At 43.1% G+C, this 21749-nt stretch overlaps 1 protein-coding gene across 8 annotated transcripts in view; it reads right to left on the bottom strand.

The window, feature by feature from the left end:
- Window positions 1-3173: 3173 nt before the first annotated feature.
- The window catches only part of GRM3 (glutamate metabotropic receptor 3), a 151732-nt gene continuing 133156 nt past the window's right edge, over window positions 3174-21749 (bottom strand). For 7 of the 8 annotated variants that reach the window (XM_073328668.2, XM_073328666.2, XM_073328667.2 and 4 more), the window contains 3 exons: window positions 17139-18205; window positions 12040-12214; window positions 3174-3716 (listed from right to left, as the gene is read on the bottom strand). In XM_073328668.2, coding sequence (XP_073184769.1) covers window positions 3643-3716; window positions 12040-12214; window positions 17139-18205 — 1316 coding nt within the window. In that variant the 3' untranslated portion in view covers window positions 3174-3642. The remainder of the gene's footprint in view (window positions 3717-12039; window positions 12215-17138; window positions 18206-21749) is intronic. The other variant, XM_073328672.2, reaches the window with a different exon arrangement.

Genomic DNA, 21749 nt, shown 5'->3' with positions numbered 1-21749 from the left:
AGGGGAGGTCTCGGGGTTTCAGCCCCGGCTCTCGAACTTCTGAAGATTGTCATATGTGGCTTGGAGGGTCGGTAAGTTTGGCCACTCCTGTTATAAACACATGAATGGATCAGGTGTCTTCCGTCTGGCAGTGGGACTCATGTAGCCCTGCGTCTTCTGAAGTCTCTTGTGATTTTTGGGTGCGCAGCTTGAGAGATCTTAAAGGACTAATTTTGAAAGTGCTGGTGCTTAGCAGCCTTGGAAAAGCAGGTCCCGTTGTGGTAGCCCGAGTTAAGTGCCCAAAATTGCTGGACTAGATTGAAAATCAATGGAACCCCCCGTGGAGTAAGAACCTCTTTCACATTGAATAGTACATCGGAACCTGACCCTAAATACTTAAACCTCTCCATGTACAAGGTGCTGATGGGTCACTCCAAAGACTCGCAGTTCCAAAGAGAAATGGATTCTTCTGCCTCCCCCCCTCCACATCCCCTGCCCTTTCTGTATAAAAGCAGAGCGAGCTAGAGCCTCAGCTGGTTTCATTGAAGCCAATGGAGGTATGTCAGTTCACACCAGCTGAGGATCTCCATTGGCTTCAGTTACACCTGTTAAGGAAATGGCCCCAAGTGTCTCTTCTGAACATTTGTTCTGGGTAGGCAAAAGGTTTGGAAGCCATTGGTGTTTGCAGCTGGCTCAGTCATACGTAAAAGTCTCCTGGCTGGCGTTAAAATTGTGCTGCTCTCTGAAACCTGTTGATCCTGGTGTTGAATGTATTTTTCCTGTGTTCGTCCTGAGTGCTTTAAGTTACTCTCATTTGGATGTCCAGGGAAGGTAGATCATGTGACACTTGCCGATGTTTGAAATAAACCAGTGGCAAAAGAAGAAAGGAAAATATCAAAGTTTGCTAGTACCTTTGCAGGCACTGCAGTAACACAGCATGAGAATCTGTGGGGCATGATTCAAACCAGACTTCAAAATGGGCTTTTGACTCTAGACTGCTACTCCGGTTCAATGAATACCTCTGGATATTGTCCTGTTACAGAAGACTCAAGATAGATTTTACTGTTTGGAAAAATCTTCTTACATTCTTGATAGTCCATATGCTGTAATTTCTTTACCTTTAAAGTGCCATGCTCAGGGGAGTGTGCTAACTTTCCTTGGCTCAAATCAAATTTATTTTGTACGTGATATTGGCCAGATTGCTAATTTGGAGAAACGACACGGGTAGCACTACTGTCAGGTCTGTGCAGTGTCTGTCAGGACTTCTCTTAACTCTGCTTTAGCAAGTACTATTGATTCCATTACTAAATTGAATCCTGCTTGTTTAATTCCATTTCATTTCACTGGAGGGGAAAGAGAAAGAATTACAGCTAAGGAGCCAGACACCAGGTTTTTTGAGTTGTTGTTATTATTTATTATTAAATGCACATTGCACCAACAAATGTGCTAGACAATTTAAAGTGTTATGAAGAAAAGGGGCCTGATTCTCATTGATGCTAAGACTTAGACACTCAGTATCATAGAATATCAGGGTTGGAAGGGACCTCAGGAGGTCTTCTAGTCCAACCCCCTGCTCAAAGCAGGACCAATCCCCAATTTTTGCCCCAGATCCCTAAATGGCCCCCTCAAGGATCGAACTCACAACCCTGGGTTTATCAGGCCAATGCTCAAACCACTGAGCTATTCCTCCATGTGAAAGGGGCCTTAGCATCAGTCAGAATCTGCCCCAGAAGAAGAATTTACCCAAGGAAGGCAAGGAAATGTGTCAAAAAAACTCTGGCTGTCAGCCTCAGGTGGCTGGGGCTCATGCAGAAGGGCCGTGCACACCTAGGAGGCAGAGATAAAAGGGACAGCTGGAGCCCTGCCAGGGGCTGATCAAATAAGTTTGAGAACCGCTGCCTTAGACAGATTTGAATGTTTCAAGCACAATGTCCAAATACAAGAAGGGAACTGGGAAGCAAGGCAAAGCCCCACGTGTGATTGAATGGGGATGTTTAGCACATGCCTCCTTCGTTCCACAATTTCCTGGTTTGTTTTCTAGTAAATATTTTCAAACATCTGCATAGCCAAAAATTCTTTGAAGCAAGGCTTACTACCTGCCAGAGGAAGTGTGTTTTAAAGGGAGGCATAAGAAATTGTGGCATGATAGACAAGGAGAGATGGCTTGATCAATGTCCCATAGGAGAATGGAGATCTGAGGCCTGATTCTTGTTTACTTTAAGGACCTGTACACTGTTGGAGCCATGTGTGTTAATGAGACTCCGGCTCTGGAGAGTTTACACATTCAGCATACCTTGAATTACACCTGTCTTTAACTCCAATGTTTCAAACCCCATAGGTGCTTACGCTGAAGTCAATGGAAACTTTGCCAACGACTTCAGTGGGAGCAAGTCCTTAGCTAATATATGTTTACTTTCCTGAATGATTTATTGGAGTTAGTAGCATGTAAGATGTGAGTGTTTTAATAGAAGGGGAGGGACTTTGGAACAAGGTTCTAAAGGTTACATTATTTGCTTTGTTGAAGGTAGTTTGCAGCTGGCTTCAGAAGCTGTAGATTTCTATTTTGAATACAGATAGTTTGAATGCAAATATTGCCATAGAGATGCCACAATTTTTTTCTGGATTATCTTTCTTGTGAATATATTTTACAGGCCACATTCTCGTATGCTCCAGCTGCTTTGCACTGCGCCAGTGATGCAAAGCAGCTGTAAACCCAGTTTAACTGGCGGACTTAATGGGCTGTATAGCACCTTCATGTCACCAGATCAATACAAAGCAGCCATAGTATATATGTAGTCTTGTTTTGTCTTTTTTTTTAATTTAATCTGTCTAGATTTTTATACTGCATCAAGGTATTTTGAGTGCCTTACAACAATACATCAATCTAATGAATGATCTACCAAATAAAATTGTCGATAACCATTTTGATAACGGTTTCAGTACAATTTGATTAAAAATTTCATTTAAAACGTCATGAAAACTTTCACAAACATCAAGAATTTTTGCAGTTTTTTTGCTTTTGAAAAACAGGTAATTTTTCAACAACAAGCTTATTTGAAATTTTTCAGTGAGCTGTATTTACTCTCTAATTAAAGTCACGAAGCCAGAAGGTGGAACAGTGCAAGTCCATGCCAGCTGAGGCTCTAGCCCATTGTCTTTGAATCATAATTACCATGAAGGGAAGACGACCATGGTGACAAATGTTTACGGTTTTATTATTGGCATCTTTACATTAATACTGCTGTTTTGTGCTGAGAAAACAATCGGTTACGCATAATGTAACTGTTATATATAACATAGAAATGCAGTCTAAGTTCATTACAACAAGGAGCTACAAAAAATTTCATAGGAAAGAAAGTCACCTAACATTGCAACTGTGCTCGCAGCAAATCACTCTCCCACTTCTGAGTCAACACTGCAGAAATATGTGTGCTGTAAACCAAGGTTATTTACATGTCCCTTAGAACTGTTAATAACAGAGGCGCTAAAATCCGTCTAAAAAGTTCTAGAATGTCACTATATACTGTACAGTCCTCAAAAATAATTTATTATACTGTTTCTAAAAAAGGTTCTAGTTTTGTTTGTGTTGTTTTCTGGAGTGCACAACATGTGCAAATTTTAGCTAACAGTCTAAAAACTCAAGAACTGAACTGCAGGTCACAATCACAGAGATGAGGTGGTAGAATCTAGGACTTCCCTTCCATTGCAGACTGTCGGAACGTACATACTAGCCGACGCTGGAAGAGAGAGGAAAAAAACAAAACCCCATCATTAGCCACCTAGGACAAAACATTGGGGGCCTGATTCTCATTTACATTCAGGTCACTTTACGCCTCTCTGGAAGTGTAAAGGAGCCTTAAAGTGGATATGACTCTAATTTATTTGGAGTGGTATAAAGTAGCCTCAGTGTAAATAAAAATCACATCTTTGGATTTTTCATGTATCTTATTTTAGGGCCTGATTCTGTGAGGGGCTGAATGCTGTCCAACCTCACTAATTTCAACCGGCGAGAAGAGTGCTCAGCACCTTACAGGAATAGTTCATTAGCTTGCATTTCCCTCATCCACTCCATCTTTGCATCTGGTAATGCATATCACCCTACATCTGAATGTAAGGGAAATGGGTTATTTTATATGTTGAATGGAGTAGGGAAAATCTTTTATTTTAACAATTGTATGAGTTTGCCAACATATTTACTCCCCCTTTGATAACGTTCTGGCCTGGATCCCATTGACTTCCATGAATGCAAGATCAGGACCTCAGGATGTAAAATGTGTCCAGACCTAAAGGCCAGATTATGATGCCTTTACTCACACTGAATAGTACTTTACTTGACAAGTAGTTCTATTGGCTTCAGTGGAGTTACTCTTGGAGTAAGGTGTTACTCAATGTGAATATGAGTGTCAGAATCTGGCCCTAAATGCTTCTGCATCTTGACACTGGGATAGAGTGTTATCTTGTAAAAGCCCAGGGGATTTTAATTTTAAAGGAAACAGGTTTGTCCATCCCAGTTAGAATTATCCATTCGGCATCAAGAATGTGTTATCAGAGAATTTCGTTGACATGACAGTTCACAATAAGACAAAGCTGTGTTTGGCAAGATACATTAGGTTAACAGTAACAGTGACCCAGAGAAACCTGATGCCTTTATCAAAGCATTTAAAGGAAAAGCATGCATCAAGCACTGACTTTAAACTTGATCACACAGCATAAAAGGCAATTTATGGATGATGGATACTTAGTTTCAGACCAATTCAGTAAAGACTGAGCCTTATTTTTCATACAGATGAACTTTTTATGCAGCTACAGAAGACAGCGCTTTACTAAATGGTTATGAAATTAAATTATACGCTCTAACAAATGAAGGGAAGGATGGTCCAATGGTTAGGGTGCTAGCCTGGGGCTTGGGATACCTGGATTTAATTCCCTGTTCTGTCTCAGATCTCCTGTTACCTTAAGCAAGTCATTTAGTCTCTCTCTGCCTCAGTTCCCCATCTGTAAAATTGGAGCTAATAGCACTGCCCTACTCCACAGAGGTCTTGTGACAAGAAATGCTTGAAAGATTATGAGGTGCTCAGATGCTACAATAATTGGGGGCCATATAAGTACCTAAGATAGAAAGATCTGGAGTATGACGAGAAACAAGATACCTTGCCTCTAGCACCATCTGTTGTGCATTTAGAATACATCTCTTACTCCTAAAGGAGAGGTCAAAATTAATAGTTGTTCCTAAGTTCTGTTAAAGGAAAAATTTCCGCTCTGCTGGTCTTTGTAATATCACATTAGTTTTTATAGCAGCAACCAACTGGTTTCCTACATCATCATGGAAGTAGGAACTCACTCAACACATTTTAAAGTGACCTGACATCCTGATTTGTCTGTGGTGCATGTTTTCCCATCCTCTTTCCTCATCATCTATTTGCTGTGACATTATTTGGAGTTACTGCCTTGTGTGATAGGATAGTCTGCCCCCTTAAGGTCAGCCCATCCCTGTCACATGTGTGTGTCCCTTTAAGATTTTGGAAGATCTGATATACCTACAGAGACCGAGAAAATATTGATAGAGAGGAAGAAGTGTTAGAAATAAGGGGTGCTTAGGAGGAAATCCTGTCCCTGTGTCTTTAAGAGCCTGGGACCAAGAGGGCATAGAGGGCTGGGCAAGAGCTGGGAGAAGGGGCCAACGTAAATGCTGCCTCCTCACTCCAGGCTGGGCACACATCGGCAGGAGAAGGCTGGTCTGCTGAGGGCTAATTATGGAAAAAGAGGCCAGCTGAAGGAGAACGGGCTAAGACCCTACAGCTGGCTAAATTACAAGCAAGGGTAGGGTGACCAGACAGCAAATGTGAAAAATTGGGACAGGGGATGAGGGGTAATACATAAGAAAAAGACCCCAAAATCAGGACTGTCCCTATAAAATCGGGACATCTGGTCACCCTAACCAAGGGGGAGAGCTGGGGACTCCTGTTTTGAGGTAGTGACCATCTGAAGCATGGTCCCAGCTCCAGGAGGGGGCTGAGGGTCTTCTGAACAGGAATGAGAGTTGACCGCTACTTTTATATGGACCCAGAGACGAGTGACCTCTAGTGACTAACAAAGAGAGTTACATTCTGTAGAATGACTTCAGTCAGGCCCCACAAAGGGGGTATGTGTTTTGAAACAAGCTAAGTCTGGGTAACTGATTGAGAGAACCAGAGGAGCACTGAGTGCAAGGCCAAGAAGAGCCACCAGGGGCTGAGCTGGAGGGCAGCATGCTGTGACGTCATGGCACATCAAATGTCACTGAATTGTTTCTTTGTTTGCTGCTTTCATCTGCTGTGTTCTGTGGCCCATTTTCTCCTTTATCTCCTTTACAACAGCAGAATAGATACACCTGACTTCTGTTTATGTATAGTGGGTCTGTTTATGTATAGGGACTTGGGGTCAGCTAGAAGCTAATTTGTGTAAGTCTTTTGACCTCTGGTGGGGATCTCAAAGCGTCCAGCAGACACAGAAATGAGTGTTGTGAAACGAATTACTGAAGGATGGTGTGTTAATATGTAGGCCTGCTTGTTAGTCTGATACAGAATTTGGGGTTCGATTTTTTTTTTTAAATACTCTTTTATCCTTACTAATATGTGTGAACAAAGAGACTGTGTGTTGCATTTCCCACAACCAGATGGGTTTGTTAGTATAATGAGAAAAGATCAGGGATAGAGTTAAAGTGTTACTGGGTATGGTGGGAGTGTAATATACGAGTATATACTGGAAGGCTACCTGGCTCCTCTCTCAAGCCAAGATCAAGCAACCAGTCAGGAGGGGCAAAGGGAATGCAGGGGACGGTATTAGAAACACTAAAAGCCAAAGGCCTGGCCTTGGCCAGAACACAACCTCACTCCTTACTCCTCCCATGGGATACAAAAGACGTGCTACCAAGCCCCCAGACTCACAACCTTCCAAAATGGAACATGACCATAAGTTGTAAGTAATGGGACCTGGGCGTGCTAAAGAGGAAGAGGTGGGAATAGGCACACTGAGAAAAGGCTCTCTGGCATCAGAGCTCTGGATATGCTTGCTTGAAACCCCAATAAACATCGCATTGCCTCCACTTCAGATTTCTGGTCTTCTGCTTTCTGTCTGCAGGGTAGGGGGGAGGGGAAAACCCCTAGCAGGATGCCCAGTTGGCGCTCCATACACATAAAGAGAAAAAAGTAGCATAGAACTGGCATCCAAGAACCAGAATTAAGAAGTCAGAGCTCAACTCCCATTTGACACCTAAACCAATGACAGCAGCTGGATGCTGAGCACTAGTGAAAAATCTAGTCAATTTATTTAGGTCCCAAATAAGAGCTGAGACCTTTTGAACAACTGACCTGTAATAATCTCTTCAGTGCAGACTCCCTTCTTCAAGCCTTGGGCAAGTCTCTCAATCCCCCCTCTCACTTTTCTCATATGTAAAAAAAGGATAGGAGTACTTGTGTACCTGCTTTGATGAGGTGTTAAGAAGAGAAAAGATGTTATGCAATGTAAGTGATATATATAATTTACAGACTCCTTTATTTTTGCTGAACGGATGTACTTTTCCTTTGGAAAACAATCCAAGAACCAGTTGTCAGCAGCTAAGTCCATTTCAGCTGGTGAATTCCTGTGTTTGCTTCCTACGTACGTACGTATGTGTGTGTGTGCGCACCCTTCCTTAACTTCAACACCTCTCTCTGGAGAAATGACTTTAGAAAGGCCGCTGACTGTTCTGATGAAGTGTTGGCTAAGCACTTAAAGGCTACTGGTTCTCTCCTGAGATCTTCCAAGGTTTGCAAAATCCTCATGAGGACCCCAGGAGCTATTTGGTGTGTCTCGCTGCAGTATTTCATGTTGCAAACACCATTTTAAAATAGCTGATATGTTTTCTCAACTCCTCTTTTTTTTTCTTGGAAGGACACACCATTGGAGCAGAGGAATATCTTTCCAGGAGGATAAACAGGTGCTTAGGAGCTTGTGATGGGGTGTACTTGCCCCTCACTGGACAAGAAACCCCACACTCTGAGCAGAGGAAGCTGTGCCCCCACACTCCTACTGGGCATGCTCCAAGTGCTGGCTCAGTATAAAAGGGAACAGCCCGGCTCATTCTAGGCTGACTACCAGAGAGGAGTAGGAGTACCAGATGGTGGGAGCTGGAGACACTGAAACCCAGGCAGATACCCAGATGCCTGGGGATGCCTTGTGGAGGACGCAGTCGCTTGGCAGTAGCGGAACCTGAGGAAACCGGAAACCCTGAAGACGTCCAGGCCATAGTATCAGGGGGTACAGTAGGAAGAAGCCCAGGGAAACTAGGCAGTGGACCGGTTAGCGAACTGGGTTTTGAGTCAGCGTGTTTCAGTCGGATCCCAGCCAATTCAGTGGCATGCACACTTGCCACTACCAGGGCCCTGGGCTGGGATCTGGTGGAGAGGGAGGGCCCAGGTTCCTGTACCCTGGCACCTCTCTCCCTCCCCAGGAGTGGCTCACTTCCCTGACTCTGCCCATTAGGTGACATAACCCTGCTAAGGAGGGCAACCTTATTGCTAAGGAGGGCAACCTTATTGCTAAGGAGGGCAACCACTAGGCCATACAGCCTGAGTGAGGGTGATTGCATTGGCTCTGGTCACTAGACCGCACAACCAGAATGAAGAGGTCAGCCATACTGACTGTGGCTACTAGGCCATACAGCGCAAGTGAGAGGGTGATTGTATTAACTTCAGCCATTAGGCTGTACTGCCCTGATGACAAGGGTGACCACGTTGACGCTGGCCATTGGGCCATATTGCCCTGAGACTAAGGGCACACAGGTAGACTTAACCATGGGGCTGTGATGCCCTTGCCCTGTCCCAAAGGGGGATGGGGTGTACTTGCCCTGTGACAAAGCTCTACAAGAGTGGAATCTAGGATGCAGCGGCATGAGAAGTAAACTAAAGTGTTGACTCTATTTTGGGGGACACAGGGAGAAGTGTTTGCATTCCATACATATTCCAGTCTGCAATGGAGCACTGCTCCTGTTAGGCAGCTGCTATTCCCTGATGCATAGCTTCTACCACATCCTCGTGAAAGCCAACCTCTATGCTCTCCCAAACAGTGTTTCAGCCCTCGCTGTCCCCTGGCCTCTCAGAGGAGGCCTGCGGTGGCAGGTTGCCCCAGTTCTTCCTGTCCTGAATAATGAAGAGTCCAATTCAGACCTAATAAGGGCATATACCTGAGAACCACTCACATGAGCTTCCCTTTTTAGGGCAAACACAGCAAACCACATCCACGGAGAGAAGGAAGACCAAATGATGGGCTGGACCAACTGAGGGGCTGGCAGGAAAATACCCATTTGGATGGACTTATGCAGTGCCTTGACCAAAAAGCAAATTATTTCACTGCATATATATATATATATATATATATTAGACACAGGGTCCTGGTTATTAGGCTCAATTTCTAGAGCAGCAAATGGATGCTTGGAGAGGTTAGGTTGCCTATCTCTCGTCACCCAGCAAATCAGTGGCTGAGGTGGGAGCAGAACCCAGCAATTCTGGTGCCCAGTCTGTTAGACTAAGTACTAGAGAGTACCTGTTTGTGAGCAAGGATTGTGGCCATCTCCTAGGTTTCCAGACGGCTATGTTCAAAGCAAAACATGCAGCTGGACAAATAGTATTGATCAGACGTGTGTTAAGCCATTTGTGACTGATGCAAAGCACCATCAAGACTGATAGGAAAACAAGCTGTCAGCCCAGGATGGATGGGGCAATTCTTTGGATCATTTTTTAAAAGGTGTCAGGGGCTTATTGAATTTCTCTTGGTGTTCTCAAGCTTTAATGGTGCTATGGAGAGAAACATCCCAATGATGAATTGGATGTGGACTGACGCAGAATTCCAGCAGACACCGAGAAGACCATGGCACTGGCGAGGATCAATCTGGATGACAAGTGCTTGGCATTTTATGAATGAGGGCTGTGCAGTTCAAAGAAAAAGAACCTTTAAAAATAAATCTCTTCACCAAAAAAAATACTTACAGGTGAATTGCAAAATAAATGCTTGGCCATTTCAAATGTTTCTTTATGATGTGCAGAAATATCTCAATTCTATTTTTTTTGGGGGGCGACCCTAGTTTCCTGCTTGGTTTTTCTTTTTTCACATGGGAAATACCAGGTCCTCACTTTTCTCTGAGGAAACCCACCTGGGATGAGGGGTGGAGGAGCTGTACAGGTGACTTAGAGCATTATGGGCCTGATGACATGCCCACTGCTGTGACTGGGGCTTTCCCCATTGAACTGAACAAGCTTTGGATCATGCCTCATGTGACATCACTTTCCAGGTCCTCCCAAGGTTTGCCAAGGTCCTTCATCAAACTAGGCAAGGGAGCACCTGATATTCCATTTTTTCCCTAAACTGAGAAAATAAACCTTCTTTTGAGGCCCTCTTTTCACATCAGAAAGGGCAAGGATGAAGTTTTTTCTCTGATGTTGCACTTTACCTTTGAGACTTAAAGATTTTTAGAATGAGTGTTCTTCATGTGGTTATAGACGGGACAAAAAACGCAGGATAACCTGTTTCAGTTGAATACAGTAGCATCTTTGTATTTATACAAAGGTGTAGTAAGGAGGAGAGCATCAGATGCCCTCATGAAAACACCAGTCCCAAATACTGATTTTCTTTTATTCTGTATCCATTACAAAGAAACAGAGCATATTCCAGGGTGAAATAATTGCAGAAATGTTTCCTTAAATAGAAACAGCCTCTTAACCGTCTCAGATACAAAATATGATGTAAAAATGCAAAGACCATTTTATACATATTTGGGCCCAATTTTCAAACACCATCAGCAACAGCAGCTCTCATTTAGGCATCCTTGATAAGTGGTCAGATTTCCAAATGTACTTTGTTCACAGTGGGAGCTCTGGAAAACCTGTCCGTAGCTGTGAGTGCTGAGCGCTTTTGAAATGTTTGCCAGCCTGACCTATCGAGTTCATCTAAATTTTCCAAAGTAATTAGTGATTTTGGGGTACCTCAGTTTTTTGGGGGTGGGGCAATTGGAGACACCTTAAAGGGCCTGGTTTTCAGAGTGGATGCTCAGCTATTTTGAGTTGTGGCAAGTTGGCCATCCCAAAACTGAGGCACCTAACAACCACTAATCACTTTTGAAAATTTAGATTATATTGTAAAGCCAACTGAATGGTTCAGAGTTAATATCCTTACAAACCTTCCCTTTTTCCTCCCCAATCCCCCCTCCTGCTCTGGGATGTTGTGCTCCTTCAATCGGTTTCCCAGGTTAGACATTGTGTCTGCTTTACTCTGTGAATGAGGTGCTGTTTGCTTGCATCCTTTACTAGTTAAGCTTGACAAGGAAAAAACAAAAATAAAGCTGACCTATTTTTTCCTAGCCAAAAACAACAGCAACTGATAAAATCCCAAATATGTGAATCTGTCTGGGAATAAGAGACTGAGATGGGAAAAGCAGATGAAGTGTTCTTGCACTGCGGCATCGATTGATATCCCAGGTTGTGACACTTATGTAGGGTACAACACATACTGGATATACAGAAGCAGTTTTTGCTGTCCCTTATGTGCATTATAGGGGAATTAGCTGAAGTGGTTTGACTCAAAGAATTTTCTTGAAACCCAGGTAATAACAGCCATTGAGAATGTGCTGCATGGGGGACCAAGTCCTGCTGTAATGTTGTTCTGACAGGAAGACTCCAGAGCAATCTGCTCTGCCTGTTATGAGAGGGACAGGAACTGTGGTTCTGCAGGCACTGTGCAATTATGGGCCTGATCCAAAGCCCCCTGTATTCAGTGGAAGTCTTTTTTTTCATTGTCTCCAATGGGCTTTGGATCAGGCCAGCTGTGAGCAGAACACATGTGCTGTGAACAAGGGTTGTTCTGTTCTCACCAGACTTGAGTAATGATTTCGTGAAGGTTCATAGCCAATCCCACACTCAGGTGAATGCAAAAATGTCCTGCAGTTCTTAATGATTGCAGATTCCACTACAAGTGAAAACTCTCTAGCTCTCCTTGAACACACTTACCGCACAAGGCATGCCATACATAGGTGACGGATTCTTTACTTACACTGGGAGTAAGTGGTTCCGGTCCCACTGACACTGAACCTGTTGAGATGGAGTCTGTGAGTGACCACGTTCTTCTGTGGCTGGAAGAGGATGATGTGCACTTTGGGCGCGAACAAACAGCCCAGCACAACAAAGCCACTCAGACTGACAGAGATGCACATGGTTGTGGTCTGCACCTAGGAGAGAGTTATTGAAAAGTCAGTGCTGTTAAATGCCAGGCAGTGAGGCAGCATGTACCACAAGTGAGAATGTGACCATGGTAGTCACTGTGGGAGCTACTTACTGCTAGCTGTTTGTTTTTAATTTCTATAGATTTCTTGGTACCAAATTCACAGCTGTTTTTTCAGAAGGTCTAGAAATGAATGTGGCTTCAGAAAGTACTAATGATATGACTGAAAGCCCTAAAAAAATCAGCTCTACCAATGCCTTCTACAATTTAGGATATCAGACAGCACACCCCAGCATTCATGGCACAGTTTGTTACTGCATGCTGTAATGCAAATTGTTTATGTATTTCAGCATGCTAAACTCTGATCTGAATAGCACTGAGAGGCAGAAATGCAAAATTCCAGAACAGCCATAATACAGCAGTAGGAGGAAACATATCTCAGTCTTGCATCAACAGCGATCTATCCTGGACGATCCATTGACTTGTTCCACGTCTAACTCCCACGACCCTGTGATTCCCAGTGATTTACCTAAGGCCTAGATGGTACCCTGCTGATCAGAACATAAGGGGCTGCCTGCTTCAGTGTATGACAGCTAGCCTGGACACAAGAAGGCTAGTCAGATGCTCTGCAACACTGCATCCCTGCCGCATTCCTGGACAAAGCAGAGCACTTTCAGTAAAGCCTGGGATCTATGTGTGGCAAAAGGCATGCTGTACGGGACCAGATGAGGTCCTAAGAGATGGCTGTGCTATGCAGCGAATCCACTTGAAAGTTAATTCAGCCTAAGGCCTCAATCTTGATAAGTGACAAGCAACCCTTTGCATTCATGAAGAGGACCACTGACTTCAGTGAGATTTTGAGCAAGCATAAGGGCCGGCTCAAACAGGTCCGTTTGTGAGACTGGGTCTTAAAGCTACATTAATGCAGACACAATTTCTCTCTGCTGTGAAATCCCTTTGTGGGGGGTCAGAAGATTCTGGAGGTAGCAACCAGTGGGTCAATCATTGCTTGTCCTTACAGTTTCATGGAGCCATTATCTAATCTATGTAACAACACTCATCATTGTGATAACTGGCTGCCAGTTCGCTGCCTCAGGTTCACTTTAGTCTCTTTTCTTCAGAGCAGATTCCTCAATTAAAAGGTAGAATTACATGTTCTCAAACTCTATTACTTAATCTGGATTATTACACAAATAGGGCCAATTCTGCCTTCAGTTACATTCATGCCAAACTTATAGATTAACACTGCTATGGGGCTCAACTCTCAAAATAAACTTTATAAGGGAAAAACGAGAGCAGAGAATGGCCTTTGTCATTATATGCAGTGTTGTTTTTGCCACGTTGGTCCCTAGCGAGAAAAGGTTGGGGAGGGAAGCGATATCTTTTATTGAACCAACTTCTGTTGGTGAGAGAAACAAGTTTAGGAGCTTACACACAGCTCTTCTTCAGGTCCTTTCTTTGGCTGCTTTATCTCAATCCTGCTAAGGGACCCTGACCAACAGCCATTTGTATCCATGCGGAGGATCTTTCTTTCTTTCTTTCTTTCTTTCTTTCCCTTTCCTTGTCGTCGTCTTCATCATTATATGTATTCACAGAGCACCAAGCAGATGGTCTGTATAATTAATAGAATAACCCCTTACAAAAAGCGCTTACTTCAAGCTTTGCTCAGTGCATGGTACTCAGCTGCCACATGGGGGTGGGGAGAACCATTTAGGAACCTGAATGGACACAGAGAGAACATGAACACCCTGCCACATTTCCATTCATTCCTCTTTCCTTGCTTTCTACTGGCCCGAGCCAAAACGCACTAAAGTCAGTGGCAAGACTTCCATTGATTTTAATGCAGTTTGGATCAGAACTTAAATGAGAAACTACCACACACCTCTTTTCATGAGAGCACAGTAAACTGAGTAGTAGGACAATTTAACATCTGACTGTGTTAGAACTTATCTAACCCCCAGACTTTTCCCCTCTGGCACATCTCTTACAGTTGCATCCCCTAAGGCTAGGCTAAGATGAATCTTCAGCTGAAAAAAAACTAAATACATTAATTGCTCTCACTGGTGCAAATTTGTGAGTGACTATTTAATAACATCAGGTCCTACTATTTCATTGATTCTGAAGTAGGACTACCCGCTGAAGTCAAAGTGGAACTTTGTAAAAATCAATGGTGTGAAATAGCCCTTTTCCCTCTAACCTAGGAAAGGGCACTTTGTTTCTTCCCGTGGTATTTGTATTAATTAACTGGGTGAATTCTACATTTTATTTTATTTCATTTTCAGTTTTTAAAATGCGCCCAAATCTCTGCATACGTTTCCCAGTAGCTGCCCATATTTTCACCCTTATTCATGCATCCGAAACCAGTTTCAAATATAATAATAAAAGCTCAGTCCAGTCACCATTCACTTATTCATTGTTGTTATGTCTCCTGGGTTGTTTTTTGTACCAACTTCCCAAATAATAGCTCCAGAGAGTGACCCCACCAGCATTGTTTTACAGGAGAATGGAATGAGTAGGTTACCGTTCGATTAGAGATAACAAAAGCATCACTTATTATGTATAAAATTTTAGTCCATTTAGTAGGATCAGTGGCTGGAATTTAAGTGAGATTAACAGTGTTCAGACACCCAGAGTGGGAGCTGCCAAAGCACCTACATGAGAGTTCCATTCACTTCAGTCCTTCCTTTCCTGAAATTAAGTCAATGAGACGTGCGCTCCTGACTAACTTCAGGTGCTTTAGGAAATCCCACTGCTAAAACCTAGTTCAATTCAATGGAGGTTTTGCACCCAAATCCCCAGGGTTTCTTTCAAATCTCAGCGATAACAGAGTTGGAAAATATCACTTAAGTCATCTAGTTTTATCCCAATCACGCTATAGGACTAGTCTTTCTAGCATACCCACTAATGCCTCATTATATCTGTCCCCACCCATTGAACACTGTGTCCACCTCACTACCCAATTACTTTTAGTGTTAAGAACTTTTCCCCAGTGCCTATCTTTTCCTTCATTGGCTGCATGCCATTTCTCCTTGTCCTAACTTCTTGTGAGACTAAATAATCCCTTTCTTGTTACCTTGAAGTTATTTATAGACTAATCATGTCTCCCTGGGTTCTCTTGTCTAGACTAGACACATTTAGCTCTCTTCGTTTCACTCTGTGTGACTTTTGTTATCCATCCTTGTACTGTCTCTAGTCTTTCTGTACCTTTCCTAGGCTAAGGAAACTGGAACTACACATAATATTCTTGGTCTGGACCCATCAAGCCTGAGTAGAGTGCAGACAGTTGAAAATTTTTTGACTACACTTCCTATTGAAAAATGCTGTTTTGTCAAAAACAAAATGTTTTGTGGAAACATGTTGTTTTTGATGGGAAGGTTATACAGGTCCAGGAGGGACTCTCTAGAGAGAGATAGAGGACCCAACCCCAGAATAGCTAATAGCCTAGTGGTTAGAGTACTCACATAGGATTATGGGAGACCCAGATTTAAGCCTCTGATTTGGAATAGCGACTTGAACTGGGGTCATCCACATTCTTGACGACTACTCTAACCACCAGGCTATTGGCTTTTAGGGGATGTCTCTCTCTCTAAAAAGTTCAAAAGGTCTACTTTCATTCCACGTTTCATTGGAATGAAACCACGTTTTGAAATGAAACAATTGTTCCTTGGCCAACCCTAATGTAGAACGATGCTATTAACTCCCCTGTTATCTCCCTGACATATACCACCAATTAGATCTGGACAAAAAATGTTGGTGAAATAGCTTGTTTGCCAAAAAATGCAGTTTCAGGGCAACCAAAACTATGAGTGAATGCACGTCGAAACTGGCAAATAGTTTTGGCCGAATAAATGTGAAAAAGTTCATATTAACTATTTCAACTATTTTTGAAACAAAATGTTTTGACTTTTCATTTCCAGTGACATTTTGTTTAGAATTGCTGCTAGATTTGTTTTGTTTTTTTAAAAAAACTTAAAGGATAACAAACACCTGAAAATATAACAAAACTGAAAAAAATATCATTTAGAGTCCAACAAAATGTTTTGTTTAACCTGAAATTCTTTTTCTGGATATTTTGGATCAGCCAATGAATAAAAAAAAAAACAACAACAACATTTGTTCAACTTGACTGCCAATGACAGTCTTGTCTTTTAGTCAAGAACATAAGAACAGCCATATTGGGTCAGACCAAAGGTTCATCTAGCCCAGTATTCTGTCTTTTAACAGTGGCCAATGCCATGTGCTTCAGAGGGAATGAACAGAACAGGTAATCATCAAGTGATCCATCCCTGGTCACCCATTTCCAGCTTCTGGCAAACAGAAGCTAGGGACACCAACCCTGCCTTATCCTCCATGAATTTATCTAGTTCTTTTTTGAACCCTGTTATAGTCTTGACCTTCACAACATCCTCTGGCAAAGTTAATTTTATAAAATTGACAGAAAGGTGAATGAATACAGTGAAACTTGGTGTAAGGACCATGTACCACAGCTACCTCCCTCATTTTAGTAATCCTGAAGTTTACTGTACAGTTTGGTTAAGCTTTTAGTTAAAATTCACCTTTATTAGATAACTGTTTTCTGAACCCTTGGTCTGACCTATTGTAACTGTGACTATCCGTAGTAATATACCAGTGCGTGAATATTTTACCCATGTGCTTCTGCCTCCATCAGCCAGACCTACTGTTTAGTGTAAAAACATTCTCTGAACAACCATAGTTCAAAGCAAGTCCATCATCTGCTTAGAAGTAAAGTAACATTTTCATATAAAGCAATCAGCTGATGTGTCTTATGCTTAGCAGGGCATTAACAATGAAAAGGGAATGTATGCCAGGGGCACTGGAGAGCACAAAAGTGAAAGATGTTTTTAGGAAAATGCCAGGTTCCTGCTAAGTTGATGCACGCAGTTTATAGAAACAAATGTCCAAAGACTTACTCTGTAGTCACTAGATGTCACATAAAATATGGGGAGGAAGGCCAGCCAAATGATGCACGTTGTGTACATTGTGAAACCGATAAACTTGGCTTCGTTGAAGTTCTCTGGGCACTTCCTTGTTTTGAAGGCATATATAGTGCATAAGACTACAAGGATTACATCGTATGTTAAGGAGATTAACATACTCGAATCTTTGACATTGCATTTCAATATGACAGTCTCCCTTTTCTCAGGAAGAGTATACCGTCTGGTGCCCGGGGACTCCACTATGAGCCACACACACACCACCACGATCTGTACCAGGATGAGGCTCAGGCAGATGAAGACCTGAGAGCTGGGGCTGATGAATTTAGGCCGTTGAGCACCATTCTTCACACCGTTAAATATTCTGGCTATGCAGTTTGTCTTTGTCAGAAGGGCGGCATAGCAAACTGAAAAGGAACTTCCCAGCCCCAGACGGCGTAAGGTGCAGATGGCCGGAGAAGGCTTGGCTATGAAGAAGAATGTCATGCTATAAGACAGGAAGACCCCGAAGAGTAATATGTAACACAGTTCACGGCCGGAAGCTTTGACCAGGGGAGTGTTGTTGTGCTTGATAAAGACTGCCACGACCATGAAGGTACAAATAAAACCCAGACATGCAATAGTAACGGGGCCTATTGCCCAGGCATCTTCCCACTTGACATAGTCTTCTGGTAGGTCATAGCAGCCAGTCAGGTCAGCAGTGGGCCACTGTCCAGGCCCGCAGTCTGCACAGGTAAATTCATCAGCCAAGTATTCAAAGGGCTCACAGGCAATGCAGATCCAACAGCAGACATCTCCTGGCTGCATGTTCTTCATTTCATTAGGAGCGCAGGGGTCGCTACACTGGGAAGTGGGGACAGAGCTTCTGGACCAGTGAATTGAGTCTATGTCCAGTGACAAGATTTCTGCCCAGTGACCAACCTTCAGGTAGGAATATCTGCCTCCGGTGTACTGGAAATTGAACACGTTGTATCGGCCTAGCCCATCTCCATAGGTGTCAAATTTGACCACGCTGTCCGCAGCATTGGGAGGGTTAAATGGAGCTGTCAAAAACAGAAAGAGAGGAAATGAACAGAGAGACTCTAAGCATTTTTCTTTCTTTTGGCAGGCATGTCTATCTAGCAAGACACTGTCAGTTTTTTAGACCATCTAGAGCGAGTGAGGTATTTTGATCCCAAACATCAATTATGAAATTTTCTTATTGGTAGAAGCACCTGTTCAAGGAACAGCTGTGTTATGAATGACCAAAAGATCAAGGTCAGGTCTGAGACTTTACTGCAAATCTAAGGGAAGCAAGCTTTCCAATAGCTAAGAGCATGCATTTGAAATCCTAATGGTCTAAATATTGTTTTTCAAATTTGGTCTTGCTGTGGAGGTCACCTGTGAAAAGATTTCTCTATTACAAAGTGGCATCCCATGCTAAAGCTATGCACATGGGCCAAATTTCAAAATTATACATGTCCCAACTATATGGAATGCACTGCAGAGCACTTCATATGAGATAAATCCTTTCAAGGGTCTCCTCCTTTTCGAATACCTCCATTTCCCACTGTTTTCGTTTCAAAATATTTCATTCTACAGACTATCAAGAACATCTCCGCAGATCATTGGTAGCATGTGGACTAAGCCACTGGACTAGGAGCAGTTCACCTCTGACCACTCTTTCAAATGCACATTCTAAATATATACAGAGTCAGCCTGGAGCCCTCCCCACACTGTGAAGGATGGAAAAAATGTAGCATTTATCATCTGTAAGGCCCTTTCCCCCAGATTTACAAAGACATCTCCTATTTGACCTATGTGCTAGATATTAATGAGCTCTACAAAGGCTATCAAAATGTACAATGGCTCAAATCCTCAGCTGGTGTAAAACTGGCATAGCTCTGTGAAGCTATGGAGCTATGGCTGAAGATCTGGTTCAATACTTTTTTTAAGTTTGCTAGGCTCCTATTAACTTACAAGAATGAACTCATTTGACAAAGCTCATATTTAACTTTGCACTGAATATGCTATTCCTTGGATGGACAAACTAGAGATTGTATCCTGCTACTTCCCTATTTAAAAATATGCATTTCACTGATCTACATATTTTCTGAATTTTTCCTCTTGGACCCAGCTGAATTAAAAAATACATTGAACATGGACAGCAACTGCTTGGATATCACACATTCTACATCCTCCGTTGTTACTGGTGCAAATGTTTCAGAGGTAAGTCATGCTCCTAGCTGGTTTTTCCGAAGGTGGGTTTCTAGTAACCTTAGAGGTAAAGCATAATAGCCTCCACCTTTATCCCCTATTCAATTGCATGCTGATACCTTCTCTCCCACCACAAGGGTATTGTCCCACATTCGTTGCATGAAGATACAAGAGGAGAGCTCCCTTGTAGCCTGTGACTATAAGAAGACCATCAAATAGCATGAGAAATTTTAGCACCTGGAAAGGAAGTTGCTAGACTAATGCATGCTACTTTAAATCCTGCATATGCCTGGAAAAGTTATAATGTCAGGAGAAAGGAGGAAGAAGGGGAAGGGAACTTTCCCCAAACCATTCAAACCCCTCCGATATCCCCATTGTATATGCAATCCTGAACCTTTGCATTGTCTCTTGTCGTTCAGGAAAGGGGATCATTGTTGGCAAGAGCTCAGTGTTATTCAATGGAATTCACCCTGCAAGTTAGAAGGCATTTTAAAGGATCCTCTTGGTAAGAAGCAGTTTGGATCTTGACAGTGTAAAATGAAGCCAAAGAGAGGATTTCTTTGGAACGATCTGATTGAGAGGATGATATTGAAGTAATTATAAATTCCATAACAATTTCCTGACATGCTTTTGTATCTTATTATTATTGCATCCTAAACAGTTAGAAATCTATCATACTTTGCTTGACTATATTGATTTTGTTACAGCTCTTTGTTAAGCTGCCTGGCATGCGCTGCTGTGGTCCAAGGCCGCGCTTGGGGAATGGATAAAAAACTCATGAACTGGAACTGTGACCTTCTGTGGGGAATCAATATTGTAGCACTTCGGACTGTTAAAGCTCTGGAGTGTTTTGGTTTTTTCCACAAGCTGCGGTTCGCAAAGGGAATGAAGAATTATTAAAAATGTAAGAGGAAATGGCAATTACAAGGTGATTTATTGTACCTCTCTCGCTGCAGCACAAAAGGTGAACAGCATCATTGGCAGGAAGTGAAAGTGTATTTACTGCGGGTGGGCAATAAAAGATTTCTCTGCTGGTGTGTCTGGTGATGGAAGTGGTTCCCCTGCCCTTGCTAGAATAAATCTCCCCTTCCCTTCCCTTTCCTTCCCTCCCCCCCTCATCTCACATTGCAGTTGGTTAATAGCTTTTATTCTGTCAAACTCTTATTTACATAGGCAAAGCCCTTTAGTTAAGGATGTAATTTCCCTCTCCAGTTTACAATCCATTTCCTTTGGATTTCTTGGGGTAGATGGATTGTATTTTTTAAAAGCATTCACGGCCAAATTCTGTCTCCCTTAGCTGACGGCTGCCTCTTGGCTGATACCCTGGGGACTAAAGATACCTCCAGAGCTAAAAGCATGAGCTAAAGCCTTGTGGCTGTGCGGTGGCCCTGAGGGTCAGGGGGAACTTTCAAACACACAAATCTATCTAATATCTAAGTCCGCAGCTCCTCCCATTGGTTTCACAGGATGGACCGTGACATTAGGCAAATCTCAGAGCAAAGAAGTGGTGCATAAGCTGCACCTGCCTAGGAGCAGTCCTAGAAGGCATTGACACACAGGTACTCTCTTCCCTTACTTGCACTGAGGAGGGGTAGGGAAATAGTAATTTACTGCTGAGTTACGCCAGCTGCAAATTAGTCAGCTGTGCTGGGGGTTAGAGCCGAAGCTTCACCCATTGCTGTCTCGTCCCAGCCCACTTCCCACCCATCTGCTTCAGCATGTAGCTCAGCTTTCGCTTGTGAGGCTACTCTCCAGGTCTGGGTAGCAATGGTGTAAGGGGAATACTTATTCCCCCCGTGTGGGTGGCACAATCTAGCCCAATGAGACTCCTGGCAGAGCAAAGCACTCCCCTGCATGACTAAAGGCAGCAGATACTTCCCTGGAACAGCCAGGCCTCCCTGAAATGACAATCTCCATGAAACAAGTAGCAAACTCCCAATACAGGACAACGAGAGGGAAGATTAAATCAGTTCCTCTCCCCGCACCCTCAGCCAGAAGCACCGTTAATATAAAATCATAATGCAGCACTTAACAGCGCTTCAGCAACGTGCTGTCATTGCCACTGTCTTATTTCATTATTCGTAGCACGTATGGAGATTGTGGAAACTGTTAGCACCCGCTTAATTTTGACAGTTTATTCACTGGGCAGCAGTGGGTCAAATCCTGCGAGGTGCTGAGCTACTGGAACTAGAGATGCGCAGCTAGTCTCAGAATCAGGGGCTGGAACCGGCCAAGCACTTAGTGGTGTGCTCAACTCCAAGCATGCGGCTTCATGGGGCTGCACGTGTGCTTATGGTTAGGTACGTGCTCAAGTGCTTGGCTGATTGAGGGCCAGAGTTCTTGGCATCCTGCAGTAGTAAACCCCAGCACTGCAACCTGGTTAACAAAGGT

This window comes from Lepidochelys kempii, chromosome 1 (genome assembly GCF_965140285.1).
Source record: "Lepidochelys kempii isolate rLepKem1 chromosome 1, rLepKem1.hap1, whole genome shotgun sequence".
NCBI lineage: Eukaryota > Metazoa > Chordata > Testudines > Cheloniidae > Lepidochelys > Lepidochelys kempii.
The sequence above is the reverse complement of the archived record's forward strand: the minus strand, read 5'-3'. Positions and strand labels throughout refer to the sequence as shown.